Source organism: Lithobates pipiens, unplaced genomic scaffold, assembly GCF_037356315.1.
Source record: "Lithobates pipiens isolate NorthernLeopardFrog02 unplaced genomic scaffold, aLitPip1_a1.2 Scaffold_30, whole genome shotgun sequence".
Classification (NCBI taxonomy): domain Eukaryota; kingdom Metazoa; phylum Chordata; class Amphibia; order Anura; family Ranidae; genus Lithobates; species Lithobates pipiens.
This window is the reverse complement of record NW_027507791.1, coordinates 35,130,497-35,152,781: the sequence shown is the minus strand read 5'-3', so window position 1 is coordinate 35,152,781 and position 22,285 is coordinate 35,130,497. Positions and strand designations below refer to the sequence as shown.

Here is a 22,285-nt window from a genome sequence, read left to right as displayed (position 1 = left end):
AATTTATTCATAAATTTTCTCGGGGCAAATTTAAGACCCGTATTTAAGATATTCAGCTCATTAGTGTTTAATTGAGCCCCACTCAGATTAAAAATGCCATGATTTAATTGTCCCTCATTCTCTTTCTTGGATTGTTTAGACTGTTTACGCCTTCCTGCATGGCATCCCCTCCGTCTCTTATAGCTGGACCATTTTGTTGGGGGTCCATTTCTTTGACCATTGTATGTCCCTGATCCTCGCCTCCTCGGAGTCCCTCCCCCCATCTGTGCCAAAATGAATCAACTTGATTAGTTTGCTGTTAAAAAGTTTTTATATATAATTTTGCTATGTATGTGTGTGGAGGTATGTGTATGCGTGTACACACATACATAAGAGTGTATTGGGGCGCGTATAGGAGTGCATTTATGCATATATATATATATACGCACATATTTATAATTTATTTTACTGTATTTTTATTTTATTGATTATTGGGCTTAGTTTAGTCCTGAGGTGTAGCGGTGCACCACTATGGTTTTATATTTTTAGGAATATAGGTTAATGTAAACTTTGAGGCATTGGTGACACAGGGATACTTTGCCTTGTTTTTATATAGATGGGGACACAGAAGTTTGCTTTAATAGTGTGACACTACAACATCGAGACTACATATATGTAGGTTTCAAGTGTAAGAAGCCTGATGGCTCCTGCACACAAGTAACAGAGTAAGTAGACACATATGTTTTGATGCATGTGCGTTGAGAGGCGTTTATATAGTCATGAAGGCATGTGTGTATGTGCACCAGTTCTATGACTGTTATGCCTCTGAGGTATGTAGCCATCTGTGCAGTTACTTCCAGGGGAGGTAGAGTTTAATTTCTCACGTAGCTGCGGTATGCATTTGGATGATAGTGAGTGCGGACAGTGTGTTACTAGCATCTATGAATGGTAGACTGTGGAGACCCGCGCATGCGCAGCCAAGCAGTTACAGGCTGGTGGGGAGATGGCTGAGTGGGTGGGAGCTCCTTCGTGTCCCACTGACACTGTGGAGGGGGATGCGCGGTGAAGGGGATGGCGCAGGCGCTGTTGGTCTGTGTGATGTGTTTGGGAGATAATGAGTGCTGACACTTGTATTAGCATCTATGAATGGGAGATTGCGGATATCCGTGCATGCGCAGCCGAGCGGTGATGTGCTGGAAGGGGTACAGCCGAACAGGTGAGAGCTCCTCTGCGTCCCGCAGACCTAATGGAGGGAGACGTGCGGTGAAAGTGTTTGCGCAGGCGCTGGCAGTTTGTATGATGTGCTGAGTGGTCAGACAGGGTACTCAGGCTTCTAATTGGAGCCTGTGCTAGCGCAGGCGTGGTTATCCACAACATTATTATGGGATGGTTGCCATCAGAATAAAAGGCGGAATAGGGAGCCAGATAGCCAATCCCATGATTAAGTCCTATGACAAAACATGTCGGAGGCGTGGCTATCTGGGAACTATCTTTGATGCAGAGCACTGCAACTGAAGCAGAAGGAGGTGTTTAACACGAGGGACAATAATAGAAGGTTGTGGCGCTGGATTTAAACTGTAAGCTCCGCTGTGAGGTACCAAACAGCAGAAGGAAGGGTGAGAGACAGAATTTATGCTGCCAACCTAACTAGTATCCTCTGTGACCACCAATGCCTTGGAGTAGAGTGCGCTGTTGCGGAGGATTGAAGTGATTTGATGTGATCTTTGAAGTGCTTCCTTTCAATTATGTTCATGTGAGTGCATTAACAAGTGGATTTTAATTTTAAAATTAAAGATTTTTTACAGTGTTGCACTATGGGAGGTCTCTTTTTCTTTTTGAGGTTCTTTGAGAGATAGCTCTATTGAAGCCTTAAAGGAAAATATATATTTGGTTGTTGAGCATCTGCTTTCATCCTTCAAGAGATCTAATGCTTTATTAGCTTAGCACGAGAGTGTTAGGCTCTGCAGCTGGTGAGTTCTCCAACGAGGGGGGTCACGGACACTGATGGTGCGGTGAAGGCTTTTTATAATCGTTTGGACACTGATAAGCTTTACACATGAAAAAGATTTAGGATTGAAGGATTTTTTTTTTTTTTCTATGGACTATTTCATCACATTTTTTCTGTTTTAAAGAATATTAATATTTGAGTTTGTCATTCACAAATATTTTTGTATACATTTGACTAATTGTATATGTTATATTTGGATGTATATACACTTTTAGGAGTAACACAGAATAATAGGTGATAGGTTTAGCTAATGAGGTTACCTTTTGCACAGTACTAGCGCTACAAGGTGTCATTTATGTACCTGAGCCACGTGTGTACATGGCCCAGGTACATAGGTGCCCCATAGACCACCTCTTCCTCCCATAATCCCAAATGAAGGCAGGCATGTGCCAGGGCCCATGGTGCTCCCATGGACGTCCCTTTTATTTGTTTGTCAATTTCAGCAATCCACCCAGGACGTCCCCAGTGTCCTTCACGTACGATGGAAATTTTGTCACCACGTCTTTCAAAAGATTATCAAGGTATTTGCCCACTCTCTCCAGGGCACTTTTAAACGCGGACACTATTGGGGGGCCCTAGGGGATTACTGAGGGATTTATGTACCCTAGGGATAATGTAAAAAATCTGAATATTATATTCTTTAACCATAAGGTACTCTAGCTCCCTTTTGGTAAGGAGACCTACTTCACCTGCTTGTTTTAGCTTGAAGTTAAGATCCTCTACCAAACTAGGAAAGGGGTCCCTAGTGAGTTTCTGATATGTCTGGATATCACCCAGGAGGCAGAATACCTCTTTCTCATATCACTTCTTTTTCTAACTAGTTCTTGGGCCTCCGAAAGTTCACGTAATGCTTTCTGTTCCTCCCGGGATAGATTATCATTAAACTTGCCCCATCTACCTTTTCCAAGTCAAGTTGTATCATGTCCAGAAAGAGGCTTAACCACTTGTTCTTATTCAGTGGTGGCATCCTACTCGACCTGATATGTAATTTGGCTTTTCTGAGGTATGGGCCTTGGCTATTTTCCGCTCCCTCGTTTTCTTCCAATAGAGAGTTGAGAATTTCCAACATCTCTTTGTCTCTATTGTCGATCCCATTGGATCCAGTTTTAGTTGAAGATTTATCAATATATAGTGAGCGGAGAATAACCTTTCTCAAGAACAGTGTAACATCTTTGAAAACTGTGAACTCATCCATATGGCTTGTAGGTGAAAATGACATACCACATTGTAAAAGATCAACATGCCTTTTTTCAGAGTAAAACCAGAGAGATTGAAACTTTCATATCACCCATTCTCGTTGTCCTGGTTACTGATCTCTCCGATTCCTCTGGCTTCTGGTCTGGGTTCCTCCCTTGGGGTAGTTTTGTTCCCTGTTTATTCCTTTCTGTTGTGATTGTTTGGGGGATTGTGGTTTGTGTGTTTTGAGTCTTACCTCCTGAGGAGTTTCCCTGATTTTGGTTGATTATCCTCCTCAGTGTCACTCTGGGATATACTTCCCCTTGTGGATGATCTATTGCTGCCTCGTCTTACTCTACTTTGACTTTGGCGCGGTCTCAAAGATATCACCTCTCTCCCAGTCCCCTAGATCTCACCTAAATTTGGATTGTTTGGTGATTTCTAATGAATGTTGTGTCCTCTCAATCTCCTTTTTAAGTGAATCATTCAGTTTTTGGAACTCCTCTGATTCTTTGAATGGCTCTAGGACCAAAGAGCTTTCAGTTATGGCAGTGATCAATTCCTCTAGTTGAATTTTCTCCTCTTCAACTATAAGTTTCATAACTGATACCCCATGATCAATACAGAGCTCCTTCCACTTATCGAGGAATCTAGGGCTATGCAGATGTTCAGATGGGATTACCCTGTCCCTCAGACCCCTTGGAACTATTTTGTTAGAGATATATGTTTCTAAAAAACAAATATCACATTTTCTATTCAAATGCTTGATCAATAGTTTTTTATGATCTTTGAACCGTGATTTGATCGCTTCCTCCTGAGAAGGTGAAGCGATGTATGTACTTAAACCACACCGTGGACTAATAGCAAAAGGAAAAAAAATAACAAGTTGATTTAGATGGGTGGACTAGTAAAATACCTTCCAGTAGTGACCTAAATAGAAAGGATCACCGGTGATCCCAACCAAGTAATTACAAAGAAAAGGAAAAAAAAACGGGTCTACTAATACTGTGTGTAATAAATGTTGCATGGGGCTGTCCTCTAACCTCTATCACAGTACATACAACAAAACACGGGTCCCTAGAGACGGGTGACCCAGAGAAAAGTGAGGCTCACTGAGGAACAAAGCACCAAAATCTCAGAGTAAGATTGAATTCATTAGAAATTTTGGGGAAAATATAATGCACTATAATATACAAAATACACTTATAATTCACTAAAACACGCTGGGAGGTCTATACACACAAGCCACCATAAAGTGACATAATGTATCCACTGTTGTTAATCAAAAATACCATTGTTCGATCCCAACAGGCACAGGTGCCAAAAAATTGTAACAATCTTTTTGGCACCAACCTGGGACCAGCCTCGTCCGGATGTGTATGTTTTGTTTTATGTTCTATGTAAGGACTGTTTTTTTGTGTATATGTTTCCTTCTTATCTGTGCCTGTTGGGATCGAACAATGGTATTTTGATCAACAACAGTGGATACATTATGTTACTTTATGGTGGCTTGTGTGTATAGACCTCCCAGCGTGTTTTAGTGAATTATAAGTGTATTTTGTATATTATAGTGGATTATATTCTCCAAAAAATTTCTAATGAATTAAATTTTACTCTTTGTGATTTTGGTGCTGTGAGCCTCACTTTTCTCTGGGTTACCTGTCTCTAGGGACCCGTGTTTTGTTATATGTACTCCAATGCAGTCCCGTCATCCCCATCTCCTGTACTCCTATACAATCCTATCATCCCCATCCCCTGTACTCCTATACAATATCATCATCCCCTGTACTCCTATACAATCTCATAATCCCCATCTCCTGTACTCCTATACAATCCTATCATCCCCATCCCCTGTACTCCTATACAGTCCCATCATCCCCATCCCCTGTACTCCTATACAATCGCATAATCCCCATCTCCTGTACTCCTATACAGTCCTATCATCCCCATCCCCTGTACACCTATACAATCTCATCATCCCCTGTACTCCTATACAATCGCATCATCCCCATCTCCTGTACTCCTATGCAGTCCTATCATCCCCATCCCCTGTACTCCTATACAATCTCATCATCCCCTGTACTCCTATACAATCACATCATCCCCATCCCCTGTACTCCTATACAATATCATCATCCCCATCCACTGTACTCCTATACAATCTCATCCTCCCTAATCTCTGTACCCCTAGCCATGACCTCAATCACATAGAACAATCTGAATAGCCAATAAAATTATAAACTCACAATATTAGCTCTAATTGTTTTACAGTAAATGCAGGCAATGCTGACAAAAGCCAGTGTTGTATTTTACTTTAAAAATGTATTATTTACATTATAATTTTAGCAGGAAAGTAGAATATAATACACTGTACAGAGCACTATCACTGACTTCTACACTCACTAATGCCTGCTGCTTTCCTGAATGTGTGTAGAGATCGTTCTGTCTGCAACAGGGAGGAGGGAGAAGGAGAACAGCTCTGTGGGTTGTATTTGGTCTCGGGAATGAGCAGATGACAGGTAGGGGGTGGATCCAGATTCCCCATTTTCAGTATGACGCTTCAGGAAAGTCTGTAGACCCTCCCACAGGTAATTAAATCTATTTTAACAGAAAGAGTGCACTTCTCAGAGGGCAGGAAAGATTTGCAGATACCAGCAGCTCATAAGGATTAGGATTAAGCAGAAATGAAACCCATACTTCTCTTTTAAATAACCAAGGAAAATCAAGTCCAAGGCCCAAGACAAACAATCAGACTCTAACCTTTTTACCATCACCACCATATATATTATAGCCATGGCAGTGGTGTCACCAGGGTTGGTGTCACCCAGTGCAGAAAAAAATTGGTGTCACCCCCCTCTGCCAACTATAGTCCCCCTTCAGTACAGACCCCTTCCATTAAGTACTGACCCTCTTTACTCAGTATAAACCCCCATTAAGAACAGACCTCCCACTCAGTGCAGGCCCCCATCAGCATAGAACCCCCTCAGTGCAGACCCCTCTAAATCAGCATAGATCCCCCTCAGTGCAGAACCCCCTCCATCAGCATAGATTCCCTCAGTGCAGACCCCCCTCCATCAGCATAGATACCCCTCAGTGCAGACTCCCTCCATAAACATAGTACCCCTCAGTGCAGACACCCTCCATAAACATAGTCCCCCTCAGCGCAGACACCCCCGCCATCAGCATAGACCCCCTCGGTGCAGATCTCCCTCCCCCTCCATCAGCATAGACCCCCCTCAGTGCAGACACCCTCCATCAGCATAGACCCCCCAGTGCAAATCCCCTTCATAAGCATAGATCCCCCTTAGTGCAGACCCCCCTCCATAAGCATAGATCCCTCTCAGTGCAGACCCCCCTCCATAAGCAGAGGCCCTCCTCGGTGCCGACCCCCCTCCATCAGCGTAGACCCCCCTCAGTGCAGACCCCCTCCATTAGCATAGATACCCCTCGGTGCAGACCCCCCTCCATAAGCATAGATCCCCCTCAGTGCAGACCCCCCTCCATCAGCATAGACCCCCTCATTGCAGACCCCCCTCAATAAGCATAGACCCCTCTCAGTACATACTCCCTCTCCCTCCATCAGTAAAGACCCCCTCAGTGCAGATCCCCACTCCATAAGCATAGATCCCCCTCAGTGCAGACCCCTCCATAAGCATAGACCCCCTTCAGTGCAGACCCCCCTCCATAAGCATAGATCCCACCTCAGTGCAGACACCCTCCATCAGCATAGACCCCCCCCAGTAGGGATGAGCCGAGCACCCCCCGGTTCGGTTTGCATCAGAACTTTCGAACGGACCGCAAATTCATACGAACTTTAGAACCCCATTGAAGTCTATGGGACTCGAACGTTTGAAAAAAAAAAGTGCTAATTTTAATGGCTATTGTGCAAAATACTGTCCTAAAAAGGGTTTGGGGACCTGGCTCCTGCCCCAGGGGACATGGATCAATACCTAAAATGGTTTTAAAAATTGCTGTTTTGGCGGGAGCACTGATTTTAATGACGATTAAAGTAAAAAAAGTGAAATATTCCTTTAAATATGGTGCCTGGGGGGTGTCTATAGTATGCCTGTGAAGTGCCACATGTTTCCCGTGTTTAGAACAGTCCCTGCACAAAATAACATTTAATGGAAAAAAGTAATTTAAAACTGCTTGTTTTTAATGTAATATCTGGTTCTGGCAATATGGATGAAAATCATTGAGAAAAATGGCATGGGTAGCACCCCCTGCCCATTACCAGCCCCTTTGGGTCTTGTACGGATATTAAGGGGAACCCCGTACCCATATTAAAAAAAGGAAAGCCGTGGGGCCCCCAGGCCCTATATACTCAGAACAGCAGTATACAGGCAGTGCAAACAAGACAGGGACTGTGTAGGTTTGTTGTGTTAAGTAGAAAATGTTTGTAATTTTGAACTGGTACATTTTTAAAGTGTAGCTCCAGTCAAAAAATCTATTTTTAAGCTTTTTGGAAAACATAGGGAAGGGTTATCACCCCTGTATAATTTGTTTTGCCGTCTGTCTTTTTTCATCTCACTTCCTGTTGTCTCCTTCCCTTTGCAAGTAGGAGACGTTTGTAAGTTGGATGTTTGAAAGTAGGGGCCTGCCCTATATGCTCTGCAGAAATGGCAGAACAAGGTGTTGGTGTTGCCACAACATTGTAAGCCCTCAAAGTGACTCTTGGTGGATGCTGGAGCGCCCTGCTTGTGAACGATTATATCAAGAATTGTAATTACATGCCATTGTTGAACCGTGGTAGAAAAATTGGGCCTTTGGTGGTTGTGGTGCTGGTGCCACAACACTATAAGTCCTCACAGTTACTCTTGATGGGAACAGGAACGGGCCCTGCTGTGAAATATTATATCAAGAATTGTAATTACATGCCCCTGTTAAACAGGGGCTGAAAAATTGGGCCTTAGGCACTGGTGCTGGTGCCACGACACTGCAACCTCTCCCATATACTCTAGTTGTACAGCAGGAATGAACCCTGCTGCAAAGCATTGCATCAAAATTGTAATTAAATGCCCCTGTTTAACAGGGGCTGAAAAATTGGGCCTTAGGCACTGGTGCTGGTGCCACGACACTGCAACCTCTCCCACATACTCTAGTTGTAGTGCAGGAATTAGCCCTGCTACAAAGCATAGCATCAAAAATTGTAATTAAATGCTCCTGTTAAACAGGGGCTTAAAAATTGGGCTGGTGGCATCACCCAGAACCAACAATGTTCTTCCAACATATCAGCGGAGAAGGAAGAGGATAGACAATAAACATAACAGGACAGTCACTCAGCATCAGCATAGGCAGTCTTGAAGGGATGTGATATTTAAAAAAAAATTATTCGGTTACATCAGCTTCAGGTGCTTGGTACCTGTGGGTGATCCAAGACTGATTCATCTTTATGAAGGTCAATCAATCAACCGAGTCGGTGGACAGGCGCACCCTGTGATCAGTAACAAAGCCACCAGCAGCACTGAAGGTGCGTTCCAAAAGAATGCTGGATGCAGGCCAGGCCAGTAGCTCAATTGCATACTGTGCAAGCTCTGGCCAGGGAGCCATCCTCAAGACCCAGTAAGCCAGAGGATTTTCGGTGGGAAAGGTGTCCAAGTCTGACCTTGCCCCTAGGTATTCCTGCACCATGTAAATCAGACGCTGGCGATGGTTACTGGAACCGATCATACCTTGGGGCTGCGGACTAAAAAATTGTCTGAACGCATCGGTCAGACGGCCACCTTCTGACCGATGCCTCAGTAACACGTTGTCCAGGACCAGGAGTATGTAACCTCCCAGTCTCTGGGAATGTGTTGCACAGACCTTTCTGCAAGGCCTTCCAGAGATGTCTCATCCTCTGCTCCCTCTGCGATGGCAAGATAAGGTCGGCAACCTTTGTACCGTGGATCAAGGAGAGTAGCCAGCCAGTAATGGTCCCTCTCCTTGATCCGAAGAATACGAGGATCCTTCCGCAGGCTTTGCAGGATCAGGGAGGCCATGCAGCGTAAGTTAGCTGAGGCATTTGGTCCGGAGTCCTCTGGATCACTAAGGACAACATGATCCGCAGCTACCTTCTCCCAGCCACGTACAAGTCCACGTGATTCTTGGGACTGTAAATCATCCCTACAAGACTGCTGCTGCTGATGCTGAGTGCCAGCCTCCACCTCCATGCTGACACAATCATCCTCCTCCTCCTCTTCCTCCTTCTCGTGTGATGGATGGGACAGCAAGAACATTGTCTGGATAAAGGGGGCCTTGAGAGGCAAGGAAGTCCTCTTCCTGCCTCTGTTCTGCCTCAAGTGCTCTGTCCATTATTCCACGCAGCGCATGCTCCAAGAGGTGGACAAGAGGTACAGTGTCACTGATGCATGCACTGTCACTGCTCACCATCCTTGTGGCCTCCTCAAATGGTAACAGGAGAGTGCATGCATCCCTGATCATGCCCCACTGGCGTGGTGAGAAAAAACCGAGCTCCCCTGACCCTGTCCTGGTGCCGTAGTCACACAGGTACTCATTGATGGCCCTCTGCTGCATGTGCAGCCGCTGCAGCATGACCAACGTTGAGTTCCACCTGGTGGGCATGTCACATATAAGGCGATTCTTGGGCAGGTTCAACTCCTTTTGGAGCTCAGTCAGCCGAGCACAGGCATTAAATGATCGGCGGAAATGCACACAGACTTTTCTGGCCTGCTTCAGGACATCCTGTAAGCCAGGGTACCTGCCCAAGAACCGCTGCACCACCAGGTTAAGGACGTGAGTCACACAGGGCACATTGGTCAGTTGTCCCTGTCGGAGGGCGGAGAGGGGGTTGGTGCCATTGTCGCAAACCACCATTCCTGGCTTAAGCTGGCATGGCATCAACCACCTCTCAGCCTGCCCCTGCAGAGCTGACAAAATATCTGCCCCAGTGTGGCTCCTGTCCCCCAAACAAACCAGCGAAAGCACGGCATGGCATTGTTTTGCCTGCGTACTTGCATAGCCTCTTGAACACCTACGGAGCACCGCTGGTTCTGAGGACAGAGCACTGGAAGAGGCCATGGAGGAAGAAGAAGAGGAGGGGGTGGAGGAGAGAGGTGTGTCACAACCAGTAGTAGCATTTTTGAGGCGTGGTGGTGGAACAACCTCCAACACTACTGCACCTTGCCCTGCATCCTTCCCAGCTGCCAGAAGAGTGACCCAATGGGCCATGAAAGACAGGTAATGTCCCTGTCCATGCCTGCTGGTCCATTAGTCAGCGGTAGTATGCACCTTACCGCTGACCGCCCTGTCCAGCGAGGCAAGGACATTGCCTTCCACATGCCGGTAGAGAGCCGGAATCACCTTCCGTGAGAAAAAGTGGCTTTGGGGACCTGCCACTGAGGAACCGCACATTGTACAAACTCACGGAAAGGGGCAGAGTCTACCAACTGAAAAGGCAGCAGTTGAAGTGCTAGCAATTTAGCCAAGCTAGCATTCAACCGCTGGGCATGTGGATGGCTGGGAGTGAACTTCTTTCAACGGTCCAGCAGCTGGGGCAGGGAAATTTGCCTGCTATAATCGGACATGGGTACACTGCTAGCAGAGTGCCCGGAAGCGCTTGGCTGTGAAACACCTAATTCTACACCTTCATTCCTCTCAGAGCAGGTTTCAGAGAGGACTGAAGGTCTAGTGGGGTTGGAGATTCCAGCTGATGAGGAGCAAGGAGAGGTCCGCTTTGTTGTTTGGTGTGGGTCTTTGAGGTACGCTTGCCAGCAAGCTGCATGGCAGGTCAACATATGTCTGGTCAAGCATGTGGTGCCCAAGCGGCTGATGTTTTGGCCACGCGAGATACGCTTGAGACATATGTTGCAAAAGCAGCGGTATGATCTGATGCACTTGTCTCAAAAAAAGCCCACACCAAGAACTTTTAGAATAACGCGCAGAGGCAGCACCCTGCACAGGCAGAGCTCTGCGGTGTGATTCAGTCGATGTGCTGCCCCTAAGCTGGCCCCCGGAGGGCATCCTGCCTCATTGGACATGTGCCTCCTCCTCCTCCCCTATCCTACCAGGCACCCATGTGGAGTCAGTGCCCTCATCATCCCCTCCCTCTTCATCGCTGGAGAAAACCTGGCAGTATGCTGCAGCTTGTGGAACATGACTGCCAGATTGCTGTCCTTCTTGAGCATCCCCTCTCTCTGCTACTGCCTTCCTCTAGCTGAGTATAATCATCAGAGCCTACAAAACACCGGGCATCCTCCTGGAGCATGTACCCAACACTGTGCTCAAAGAGTTCAGGGGACTCCTCAGGAAGATGTGGTGGGTCTAGCGAAGGAGTCACTGATGATGACATTGAGATGAGGAAAGACGATGCGTTGGCAGCTGCTTTGCTAGTACCCTGAGACTGGGTGAGAGAGGATGAGGAGGATGAAGAGGGCTTGGTCATCCACTCTACCAAGTCTATGGCATGATGCGGCTCAACACGTCCAGCTGCCAAAAATAAGGACAAATGTAAGGCTGACCCTGGCACACTTCAGGTCTATGTTCTTTGTTGCCCTTTGTACCTTGCTTTAAGCAAAAGCTATTTACGTTTATTGCAATTTTTTCGGTCTCATGCTATTTATGGTTTCTCATGCTATTTACATTCTTGTGCAATTTACGTTCTTGTGCAATTAATGTTCTCGTGCTATGCATGTTCTCGTGCTATTTACGGTTTTCTCATGCAATTTTACGTTCTTGTGCATTTTACGGTTTTCTCATGCGATTATGGTCTCATGCAATTACGGTCTCTTGCGATTCACGTTCTCACGCAATTATGTTTTCACGCAATTATGTGCTCATTCGATTTTCATTCTCATTCGATTTACGTTCTCATGCATTATGTTCTCATGCGATTTACATTCTCAGTCAATTACGTTCTCATGCGATTATTTTCTCAAGCAATTACGTTCTCAAGCAATTACGTTCTCATGCAATTATGTTCTCATGCAATTATGTTCTCATTCGATTTACGTTCTCATGCAATTATGTTCTCATTTGATTTTACGTTCTCATGCGATTACGCTCTCAAGCAATTACGTTCTCATGCAATTATGTTCTCGTTCGATTTACGTTCTCATGCAATTATGTTCTCATTCGATTTGACGTTCTCATGCATTATGTTTTCATGCACGTTTCTTACGCAATTTTTTTACAGTTTCACATGCAATTGCCGTTTCTCATGTAATACACAGTTTATGCAATTAACGGTTTTCATGCAGTTGACGTTTTTCATGAAATTTATGGTTCTTACGCAATTTTGTTTTTTCATGCCATTTGGGTCTCTCATGTGATTTACTTTTCTCATGAAGTTGGCGTTTCTCATGCAATTGACGGGTTTCCATGCAATTTTACGGTTTCTCATACAAATTGCGTTTCTCGTGCGTTTTGCGTTTCACAGGCAGTTGACGTTTTTTAAACGATTTACAGTTCTTGTGCAATTATGGTTCTCATGAATTTATGGTTCTCAGGCATTTTACGTTTCTCATGCGATTAACGTATAAGATGTAATATACGTGTCTGTTGAAATTTACGTGTCTCATGCATCTTCTTACGTTTCCCCATGTTTTTTTTCCAGCGTTTTCTTACATATTCCCATGTTTTCTCGTGTACGTATTTCCATGTTTCTGACGTATTTCCATGTTTCTGACGTATTCCCATGTTTCTGACGTATTCCCTGTGTTTTCTTACAGATGTAATGTACGTGTCTGATGCTATTTACGTGTCTCATGCAACTTCTCACATTTCCCATGTTTCTTTTGTTTTCCCATGTTTCGGACGTTTCCCCGTCTTTCTTGCGTTTTCTTGTGTTTTTTACAAATTCCCATGTTTTCTTGCCTTTTCTCGTGTTTTCTTGCCTTTTCTCGTGTTTCGTACGTGTTTTCCATGTTTCTTACGTATTCCCATGTGCCGCACATTTCATGTCTTATGCTTTTCATGTCGTTGCCTGTCGTTCGCTGCTTTTCTGTTAGCTGGTGCTTACATCCAGGATCTGTCACGTTTATAGGTCCTTACGGGCTGAGGTTTCATTATTAATTGATTGTCGTCCCACAATCTTCTCGCCTGTAGTCCATACGTCATACATTACTTTCACCTTTACACCTTTACTACTACCCACCATGGTCTGTGGGTACCTTAGCCCTGAGTGTTTGTTTTAATTTCCTGTCTTAAGCGCTGCAGGTTCCTCGGGCTCACTTCTGCATACACTAGGGTGGTGTTGTCATTAGGTTCACATTCATGCGCTGTTGGTCCTGTCATTTTGACACCCACGTCCTTATATTTAGCAGATACCAGGGAGATGGTTATGTCATGAGTAGGTGGTCTATCATGTTCTCTGGTTGTTTCACACAGCTGGGCAGTACTTGTTCTTCCACCGCGGGTTACCCATCACGCTTATGGGTTTAACAGATTGAGGTATTCATTTTTAATTGGCTTGTTCGGTGGCAAGTCTCCTCATGTGTTCTTTCACCACTCACATTTCATTTTAACTCACATTTATCATGCGGTTTGTTCTAATGCAGGTAAGTTTTAATGCAAATTATGTTTCTCAATATATATTACGGTTCTCATGCTATGTTACGTTTCTCGTGCTTTTTTACGTTTCTCATGTTTTTTTTTTACGTTTCTCATGCAATGTTACGTTTCTCTCGTGTCTCCAGATTTTTTTTGTGTCTCCAGGTTACCTCTTGTGTCCTCAGGTTCCCTCTCGTGTCCTCAGGTTCCCTCTCGTGCCCCCAGGTTCCATCTCGTGTCCCCAGTGTCCCTAGGTTTCTCTAATTTTTCCTAGGTTTTTCTCGTTATTTCATAAATTCACGTTCTCATGCAACCTGCATTTCTTATGCAGATGGTGTTTTCTTGCAGCCTCCATTCTTTTGCTGCTCTCGTTTCCTGTTTAGTCATGTTTCCTTCACGCAGGTTACATTTTTGTCACAGGTTAGGTTTGTCTCATGTCACTGCTTGGCATGTTTTTCAGGTTTCCGGTTTAGGTTTCCAGTCCTGATGGTTAACATCCAGTTCCTATTTGCTTTTTTCTGTTTCTTTTTGGCCTCTTCCAGCTCGTATCAGCCCACAGCACTTTCAGGTCGGATCGAGTTGAGTCTAACCATTTCAGGTTGGATAACCCATCAGGTTGTTTTATTTTCTGCACTTCCGATTGAAGCCATCCTCAGGGGTTTCAGCAGAGTAGTCCCCCTACTGTGCTCAGCCGACTTCCCATTGTGGGTCTTATTTTCGTGACATATCTGTCATACTCTCAGGTCTCCTTGTGCGTTGGTTACCAGCCTGGTGCTCAAGGCTGGGCTATAGCTGTTTTTTGTGGTTCCTAGGGCCAGGGGAGTGGTGCTTCTGGCCCAGGGTCTCGCTTACTTTAGCCAATCAACTGATTGTTACCCGGCTTTCTGTTACATCTGTATGTTCACGAGATTCAGCTTTCGGGGGCGGCTCTGTTATCAGGTTCTTGGAGCTTAGTAAGGTGTGGTGCTTGGGTTGGTTTATACCAGCTTGTTGTGTTACATTTGTCAAACCCTGGGATTGTCCTCTGCTGCCTTTCCTAGCGCTCCCCCTTCTGCAGCTAAGTTCATACTTTCATTGCCGCCACCCCAGGTTAGATGTCAATTCACAGTGTAATCTGGTTGTTAAAGCTTTCATCCTACTGTGTTATTTTTGCCCCCTTTTAGGCATACTGACTACGTGACCCAGGCACACTTCAGGTCTATGTTCTTTGTTGCCCTTTGTTCTTTGCCATACTATCCACAGTTTGACTCCAAGTACAAATGTAAGGCTGACTGCAGGGCAGCCTGTGATTGTAGGAGGAGTCAGGCTGCATAAAGCCTGCCCTCCTCTGCCTCCTTCTCTCGTGGACGCCAGCTCTTGTGTCCCACCCACCCATTCCCTTTTTCTTTTCATTTCATTCATTATATTTCATACTTTGGTATGCTCCCTTTTAGGCATACTGACCACGTGACCCCGGCACACTTCAGGTCTATGTTCTTTGTTGCCCTTTGTTCCTTGCCATACTATCCACAGTTTGACTCTGAGTACAAGTGTGTCCCATGGCCACGTGCTGATGATGACGATGCATCGAATTCACGACCAGCACTGTTGTCTCTAGACACAGAGCCTGCTTGCCCTCTTTTATCGGCTCGTGCCTGTCTGCCTCTCCTTGTTGGCCTTCCAGACATGGTAATGGCCTGAAGGGAGATGGGAAAACCAGCAATTGGGTAGTGTATATTGTGCTGGAGGCACACAACGCCCACAAACTCCTGTAGATGCCTTTATTATAGAACAGAAATTAAGGGTAGATACTGGTGTATACTGTGCTGTGCTGGAGGCACACAACACCAACTAACTCCTGCAGATGGCAGATGGCTCAATTAAAGAAGAGCTATATTGGTGGATAATGCGGTCAGGGCACGCAGACAACACTCAGAATCTCCTACAGCTGACTGAAAGCTCTATTACAGAAGAGCAATATAGCAAGCTATATAGGTGGATATAATGGTGTATACTGCGGTCAGGGCACGCAGACAACACCCACAAACTCCTGCAGATTGCTAAAAGCTCAATTACAGAAGAGCAAAAACGCTAAATCGGCCGATAACGAACGGTGTATACTGTGTTGAAGGTACACAGAGAACACCCACTAACTCCTACAGACGCCAACACACTACACAAGGCCGCCGCACTGTGGCCTTATATAGTGTGGGGCGCATACTACACAGCTTGAGCTATGATGCCATGTGGCCAATCATGGTTCTCCTCGCTGCCGGCGCTGTGATTGGCCAAGCGTGCGGCGTCACAGTGCATGCTTGGCCAATCATGAGCCAGCAATGCACTGCGATGGGCAGAGCATTGTGGGCCGTGAGCGCCACATGAATTTGGCGCGAACGGCCCCTAACATTCGGTATTCGCCGAACGTGCAAACAGCCGATGTTCGAGTTGAACATATGTTCGACTCGAACACGAAGCTCATCCCTACCCCAGTGCAAACCCCCTCCATAAGCATTGATCCCCCTTAGTGCAGACCCCCCTCCATATGCATAGATCCCCCTCAGTGCAGACTCCCCTCCATAAGCACAGACCCCCTCCCTCTCCATCAGCATAGACCCCCTCAGTGCAGACTCCCCTCCATAAGCATAGACCCCCCTCAGTGCAGACCCCTCCATCAGTATAGACCCCCTCAGTGCAGACCCCCTCCATAAGCATAGACCCCCTCAGTGCAGAACCCCTCCATAAGCATAGACCCCCTCAGTGCAGACCCCCTCCATAAGCATGGATCCCCTTCAGTGCAGATCCCACTCCATAAGCATAGATTCCCTTCAGTGCAGACCACCTCCATCAGCATAGATCCCCCCTCAGTGCAGACACCCTCGATCAGCATAGACCCCCCAGTGCAAACCCCTTCCATAAGCATAGATTCCCCTTAGTGCAGACCCCCCACCATAAGCATAGATCCCCCTCAGTGCAGACCCCCTCCATCAGCATAGATCCCCCCTCAGTGCAGACACCCTCGATCAGCATAACCCCTCCAGTGCAAACCCCCTCCATAAGCATAGATCCCCCTCAGTGCAGACCCCCCTGCATAAGCATAGATCCCCCTCAGTGCAGACCCCCCTCCATAAGCAAAGACCCCCTCAGTGCAGACCCCCCTCCATAAGCATAGATCCCCCTCAGTGCAGACCCCCTCCATAAGCATAGCCCCCCTCAGTGCAGGCCCCCTCCCCCTCCATCAGCATAGATCCCCTCAGTGCAGACCCCCCTCCATAAGCCTAGTCTCCCTCAGTGCAGACCCCCCTCCATAAGCCTAGACCCCTTCAGTGCAGACCCCCTCCATAAACATAGATCCCCCTCAGTGCAGACCCCCTCCCCCTCCAGCATAGACCCCCTCAGTGCAGACCCCCTCTATTAGCATAGACCCACTCAGTGCAGACCCCCCTCCATATGCATAGACCCTCCCCTTAGTGCAGACCCCCTCATTGCAGACCCCCTCCATAAGCATATATCCCCTTCAGTGCAGACCCCCCTCCATCAAGCATAGATCCCCCTCAGTGCAGACCCCCCTCCATCAGCATAGATTCCCCCCTCAGTGCAGACCCCCCTCCATAAGCATAGATCCCCTTCAGTGCAGACCCCCTTCCATCAGCATAGATCCCCCAGTGCAGACCCCCTCCATCAGCATAGATCCCCCGACAGTGCAGACCCCCTCCATAAGCATAGATCTCCTTCAGTGCAGACCCCCTTCCATCAGCATAGATCCCCCCTCAGTGCAGACCCCCCTCCATCAGCATAGATCCCCCAGTGCAGACCCCCTCCATCAGCATAGATCCCCCCTCAGTGCAGACCCCCTCCATCAGAATAGATCCCCTTAGTGCAGACCCCCTCTCCACTTGTGCGAGTAGTTCCCCTCTCCCCTCCCATATCACCCCCAGGCTATGTATTTGTTATATATATATATATATATATATATATATATATATATATATATATATATATATATATATATATATATATATAGCTGTGCCCAGCTCCCAACCCCCCTCTCTCGGTTATCAGCCCAGTACAGGGTGCTAGACATCATATGAGCTATGATTAAGCACTGTTTGATAGTGTGAAACACGTCAGCTCTTCTGTCCTTTCTGCTGTGGCTTGTATTTTTTGAAGAATAAAGCCTATTTTTTGGAGTGCGGCTATCCAGAATTTTTCTCAAATCTCATTGCTATATGCATTGCAAGCACCTGTGGCTTCCAAACTAGAGGAGAGATTCATTCCAATCTGACCTGCCTGGAGTGGTGACATCCCTTTCTCACTATACATATACACTCCTCTCAGTCCCACACTAGCTCTCAGGTGTAACTGGGTGGCGTGCCAACACCATGGCAACTCTCCCACCTCAACTTGGGCTTGGACTGGCGGTGGTCACCTCCTCAATGCAAGCTGACACCTTCCTTCCCATCACAGCACCAGCTCGGGGCCAGGGCAGGATGGGCGTCTAGGTAAACTGTAGTACACCCGTCCCGGGCGGCAGCAGGAGTGGAGAGAACAGTGTGCAGCCACGCCACCCAGGCAGAGATAGTGACACGTGACAGACTCAGCAGCAGGGAAGTAGGAGGAGGAGGAAGGACACAGGCCAGGGCAGCACGGCTGTGATACTGGAAATTTTCCGGTTGGGACAGCTAAAAAAAACAAGGCTTTACTCACCCTCGGGGGAGTCAGGACGGTGTCATCCCTCTAGCGGGTGTCACCTGGGTGTGGACTGCACCCCCTTAGCGATGCCACTAAGCCATGGCAGTGGGGGGTTTACACAAACTTCAGTGACTATGCAAAATTATAAAATAAAGAATAAGGCGCTATACATGTTCATATAAAAAAAGGGGCAGAGAATCCGTCGTTTCCGTGTCCATATTTGATACCCCACACCAGGCTTTTCCCCTTTGGTGTGAGATGTGGAGCGCACGCTACCCCCAGGGATCAGCTCACTCACACCTAGTGCCAGGCCTGGCACTATCACATGAGAGTGTAACTGCCATCATTGCTGCTGTTTTTACTTTATTCAAAATTACTACACTATGAGACTTTTATCCATGTCTCCTGTGGAGTCAATTTTTACATTTTAGCTTCTTCCTGAGTGGCCATTGGAGTGGATTCATGTCATTAGTGGAACCAATCTGGTGTTCCCAAAGTTTTTTTTTTGACCTTCCTGTAAAAAGTGGTCAAACAGCTCTGGTGAGTGTCCATCTTCATACTGAGCACTGGTGGTGGAAGATCTAGAAGTTTTATTTCAGAGTATTTCTGTTTTGGTGTTGGGATTTATTCACTTATGGACTTTATGCTTGCTTATTTTCTCATTAACCGCTTCAGCCCGAAAGATTTTACCCCCTTCCTGACCAGAGCACTTTTTGGATTCGGCACTGCGTCACTTTAACTAACAATTGCACGGTTGTGCGATGTTGCACCCAAACAAAATTGACGTCCTTTTTTTCCAACAAATAGAACTTTCTTTTGGTGGTATTTGATCACCTGTGTGGTTTTTATTTTTTGTGCTATAAACAAAAAAAGAGCGACAATTGTACAAATATGCATTATTTTTTACTTTTTGTTATTATAAATATCCCCCAAAAATATATAAAAACATTTTTTTCCTCAGTTTAGGCCGATACGTATTCTTCTACATATTTTTGGTTAAAAAAATTTCAATAAGTGTGAAAAAGAAGTAACATGCCAATATGATAAATTAATGGGCATCTCATACCATCTGCTTCATCATTTCATGAACTACCCCAGAATAAAGCATTATCAACCTTACAGTCATCTGATGTGTAAATTACATGGAGAAGGAAGAAACGGGGCAAACTGACAGAAAGGTAATAAACAAGATTGCAGCTCCCAAGGGGTAGTGCGCTACATCTGTCATAAGAGTTATTTAGGGGACAAGATATCAGATCAGATCAGATATTTCTCTGTACTTGTAATGTCTTTAAAAGGATAAAAAGTGTTTATATATTTCTGAGAAAAAAAAATCTCTGTTCTCCAGTATTATGGATGACCACATAAAGTAAACTATATGGTAAGCATTTGAAATTAAAATGTAGTAATGATAAAACTAAACTAATATTATGATCAATACAGAAGAAAATATCAACATTCTTGATTTTTGCTTTAACCTGATCATAAAATATTTCCATTATATTCCCAGATATTCAGGAAAAGCACAAACAACATCTGATGGAGAAGACTGAGACTCTAGTGGAGCATAGACCCCCAGGAACTACCCTGGAACCACAAAGATTCCTCATCAATGAGCGTTATGTGAATCTGATTGTGGTCTCCACCGATCAGTTCAGGGAACGTCCCCAGAATGAGATAATACAGACTGGGGTAAAACATGAGGAATGCTTGAAGGGAACACAAACTAGACTGGAACACATTTCCCCAAACAAGCTGTTCCGATGGAACCCCCAGTCACATTGTGTACCACATGCAGTAATGGTGAGCGGAGTGCCAGGAATAGGGAAGACCACAATGATACAGAAGTTTGTCTATGACTGGGTGACCGGAAAACACTACCAGAGATTTGCCTTTCTCTTCTTCTTCAGATTCCGGGACCTTAATAGACTGGGAGAGGTCAGCTTGGAGGAGATGATTCTTCATCAATATCCATATCTGGAGAGTCAGATTGGAGACATTTTACAAGATCCAGAGAGACTTCTGTTTATATTTGATGGATTAGATGAAAGTATTCACCAAATGGATTTCAGATCAAGTAAATTGTCCAATCCAAAACAGAGATCACATTTTGGTGAGATTGTGGTCAGTTTTGTGAGGCAGAGTCTTCTTAAGGGTTGCTCTGTACTGATAACCAGCCGCCCAACCAGACTGGCATCAGTTGATATCGGTGTTTTCCAGAGAATAGCTGAGATCATGGGATTTCTCCATGGAGACAGACTGATCTTCTTCAATAATTTCTTTGGAAATGAGGAATTATCAGAGAAGGCTTTTCATTATGTGCAGGAGAATGACACGCTGTACACTTTCTGTTATATCCCATCATACTGCTGGATCATCTGTACAGTGTTATCAATGTGCTTCAGATCCCAACCAACAATCACCAATCAGCTGATGACATCATTACCCAAAACTGTGACACAACTCTTTGTGACTTTTGTCTCCAACATTCTGGCCAATCACAGCCAGAATAAAGATGGTGGTCACACTGCCCGGGAACTGCTGACCTCTATTGGGTGGATGGCAGAACATGGAGTCATGAATCACATGATTGTATTTGATGAGCGTCATCTGGAGTCATTCAGTGTGATAAATGATAATCATGTCTTCTCATCTTTCATGATGGAATCTGGTCAGCCTCCTGATGTGGATTACACCTTCTTACATCTCACTCTTCAGGAGTTTTTTGCTGCTTTAGTCCATTTTATTAACTATAATCCTGACAGATTACAGGAAACCCTTGATGATGCTGAATCTTACAAAGACGGCCGTGTTGAAATATTCCTCCGTTTCCTCTGCGGTCTCTCAGACTCTTCTACTAGATCCATGTTAAAGTCTCATGTGGGAGAATTGTCTACTCAGGCTGCCAGACATGTCATCACCTGGATCCAGAAGAAAATCACAGACCAAAGATCTGACAAGAGAAAGCTTCTTAATGTATTCTACTATCTGTATGAGAGCAGGAATAAGGCTCTGGTGGCACAATGTATTGGATCAAACAAAGTTGACTTTTCTGGTGTCCCCCTCAACCCTCTGGACTGCTCTGTGCTGTCTTTTATCCTTCAATCCTGCAGAGAGACAGAAGTAAATCTACATTCATGTAATATTCTGAGTGAAGGATTGAGGAAATTTATACTGGCTCTACACAATATCAAGAGTTTGAGGTAAATATTTAATCTGAATAATCACATTGCTGTAATAAATTGGTATTTTCAGGTGTTTTTTCCAGAGAAATTACTAATTATCAGTGTGATTTGTTTTCTGTTATATGCAGACTGTACACATCTATTTATCTGAATACATCAGATAAGACTTAAAGTGAATGTAAACCCTCACATATACCCAGTGAAGGGAACAGCCTCAGATGATACACAGAGATGAAACAAATCCTCCTACATACGTTTTACACGTATATCTGCTGTCTCCAGCTTTATACACGGTTTAGAAAGTGAACGTTGTGTTGGATTTGTTTCTTCCTTTTACAGCACTGGGTGTGGAGTCTGGGCATACACTGTGTATGAGATGATTGGAGGAAAGGCACACACCCCCTCCACATAGGCACAGGAAGGAATAAACATGCAGAGCTGTTCTGTGAAGAGGCAAGCTCTCTGCTAATCTATTTATATCTCCTGTGCCAAAGAGCTTGTCAGAAGTTATCATGCTGATAACAGAGGAACAAAGCACCAGAAACATACTGGACATGGGGCTTTGAGATAAGTAAACACTACAGATGTATGTAAAAAGCAAAAGAGTAAAACTTGCGCTTGGTAAAAATTAGTTGGTATGGAAAAAATCAATTTAAGAAAATAGCATCTAAGCACAAAAAAACAGATACTAGGTCTAAATAACAAAAATGTGGAAAACAGTGCAGCGCTTAATATAACACGTGACTGAATATAGTGAAACAATGAATCAGGGAAAAACTTT

General features: G+C 45.2%; 2 protein-coding genes across 2 annotated transcripts in view; both read left to right on the top strand.

Moving 5' to 3' along the window:
* The window catches only part of LOC143943386 (NACHT, LRR and PYD domains-containing protein 3-like), a 243,417-nt gene extending 221,891 nt beyond the window's left edge, over positions 1 to 21,526 (top strand). Inside the window, exon 5 of the mRNA XM_077465120.1 lies at positions 19,830 to 21,526. Within this exon, the coding sequence (XP_077321246.1) occupies positions 19,830 to 21,526 (1,697 nt within the window). The remainder of the gene's footprint in view (positions 1 to 19,829) is intronic.
* Positions 1 to 22,285, top strand: part of LOC143942631 (NACHT, LRR and PYD domains-containing protein 12-like) — a 1,996,551-nt gene that overhangs the window by 1,894,524 nt on the left and 79,742 nt on the right. The gene's annotated exons all lie outside the window — the stretch shown is intronic.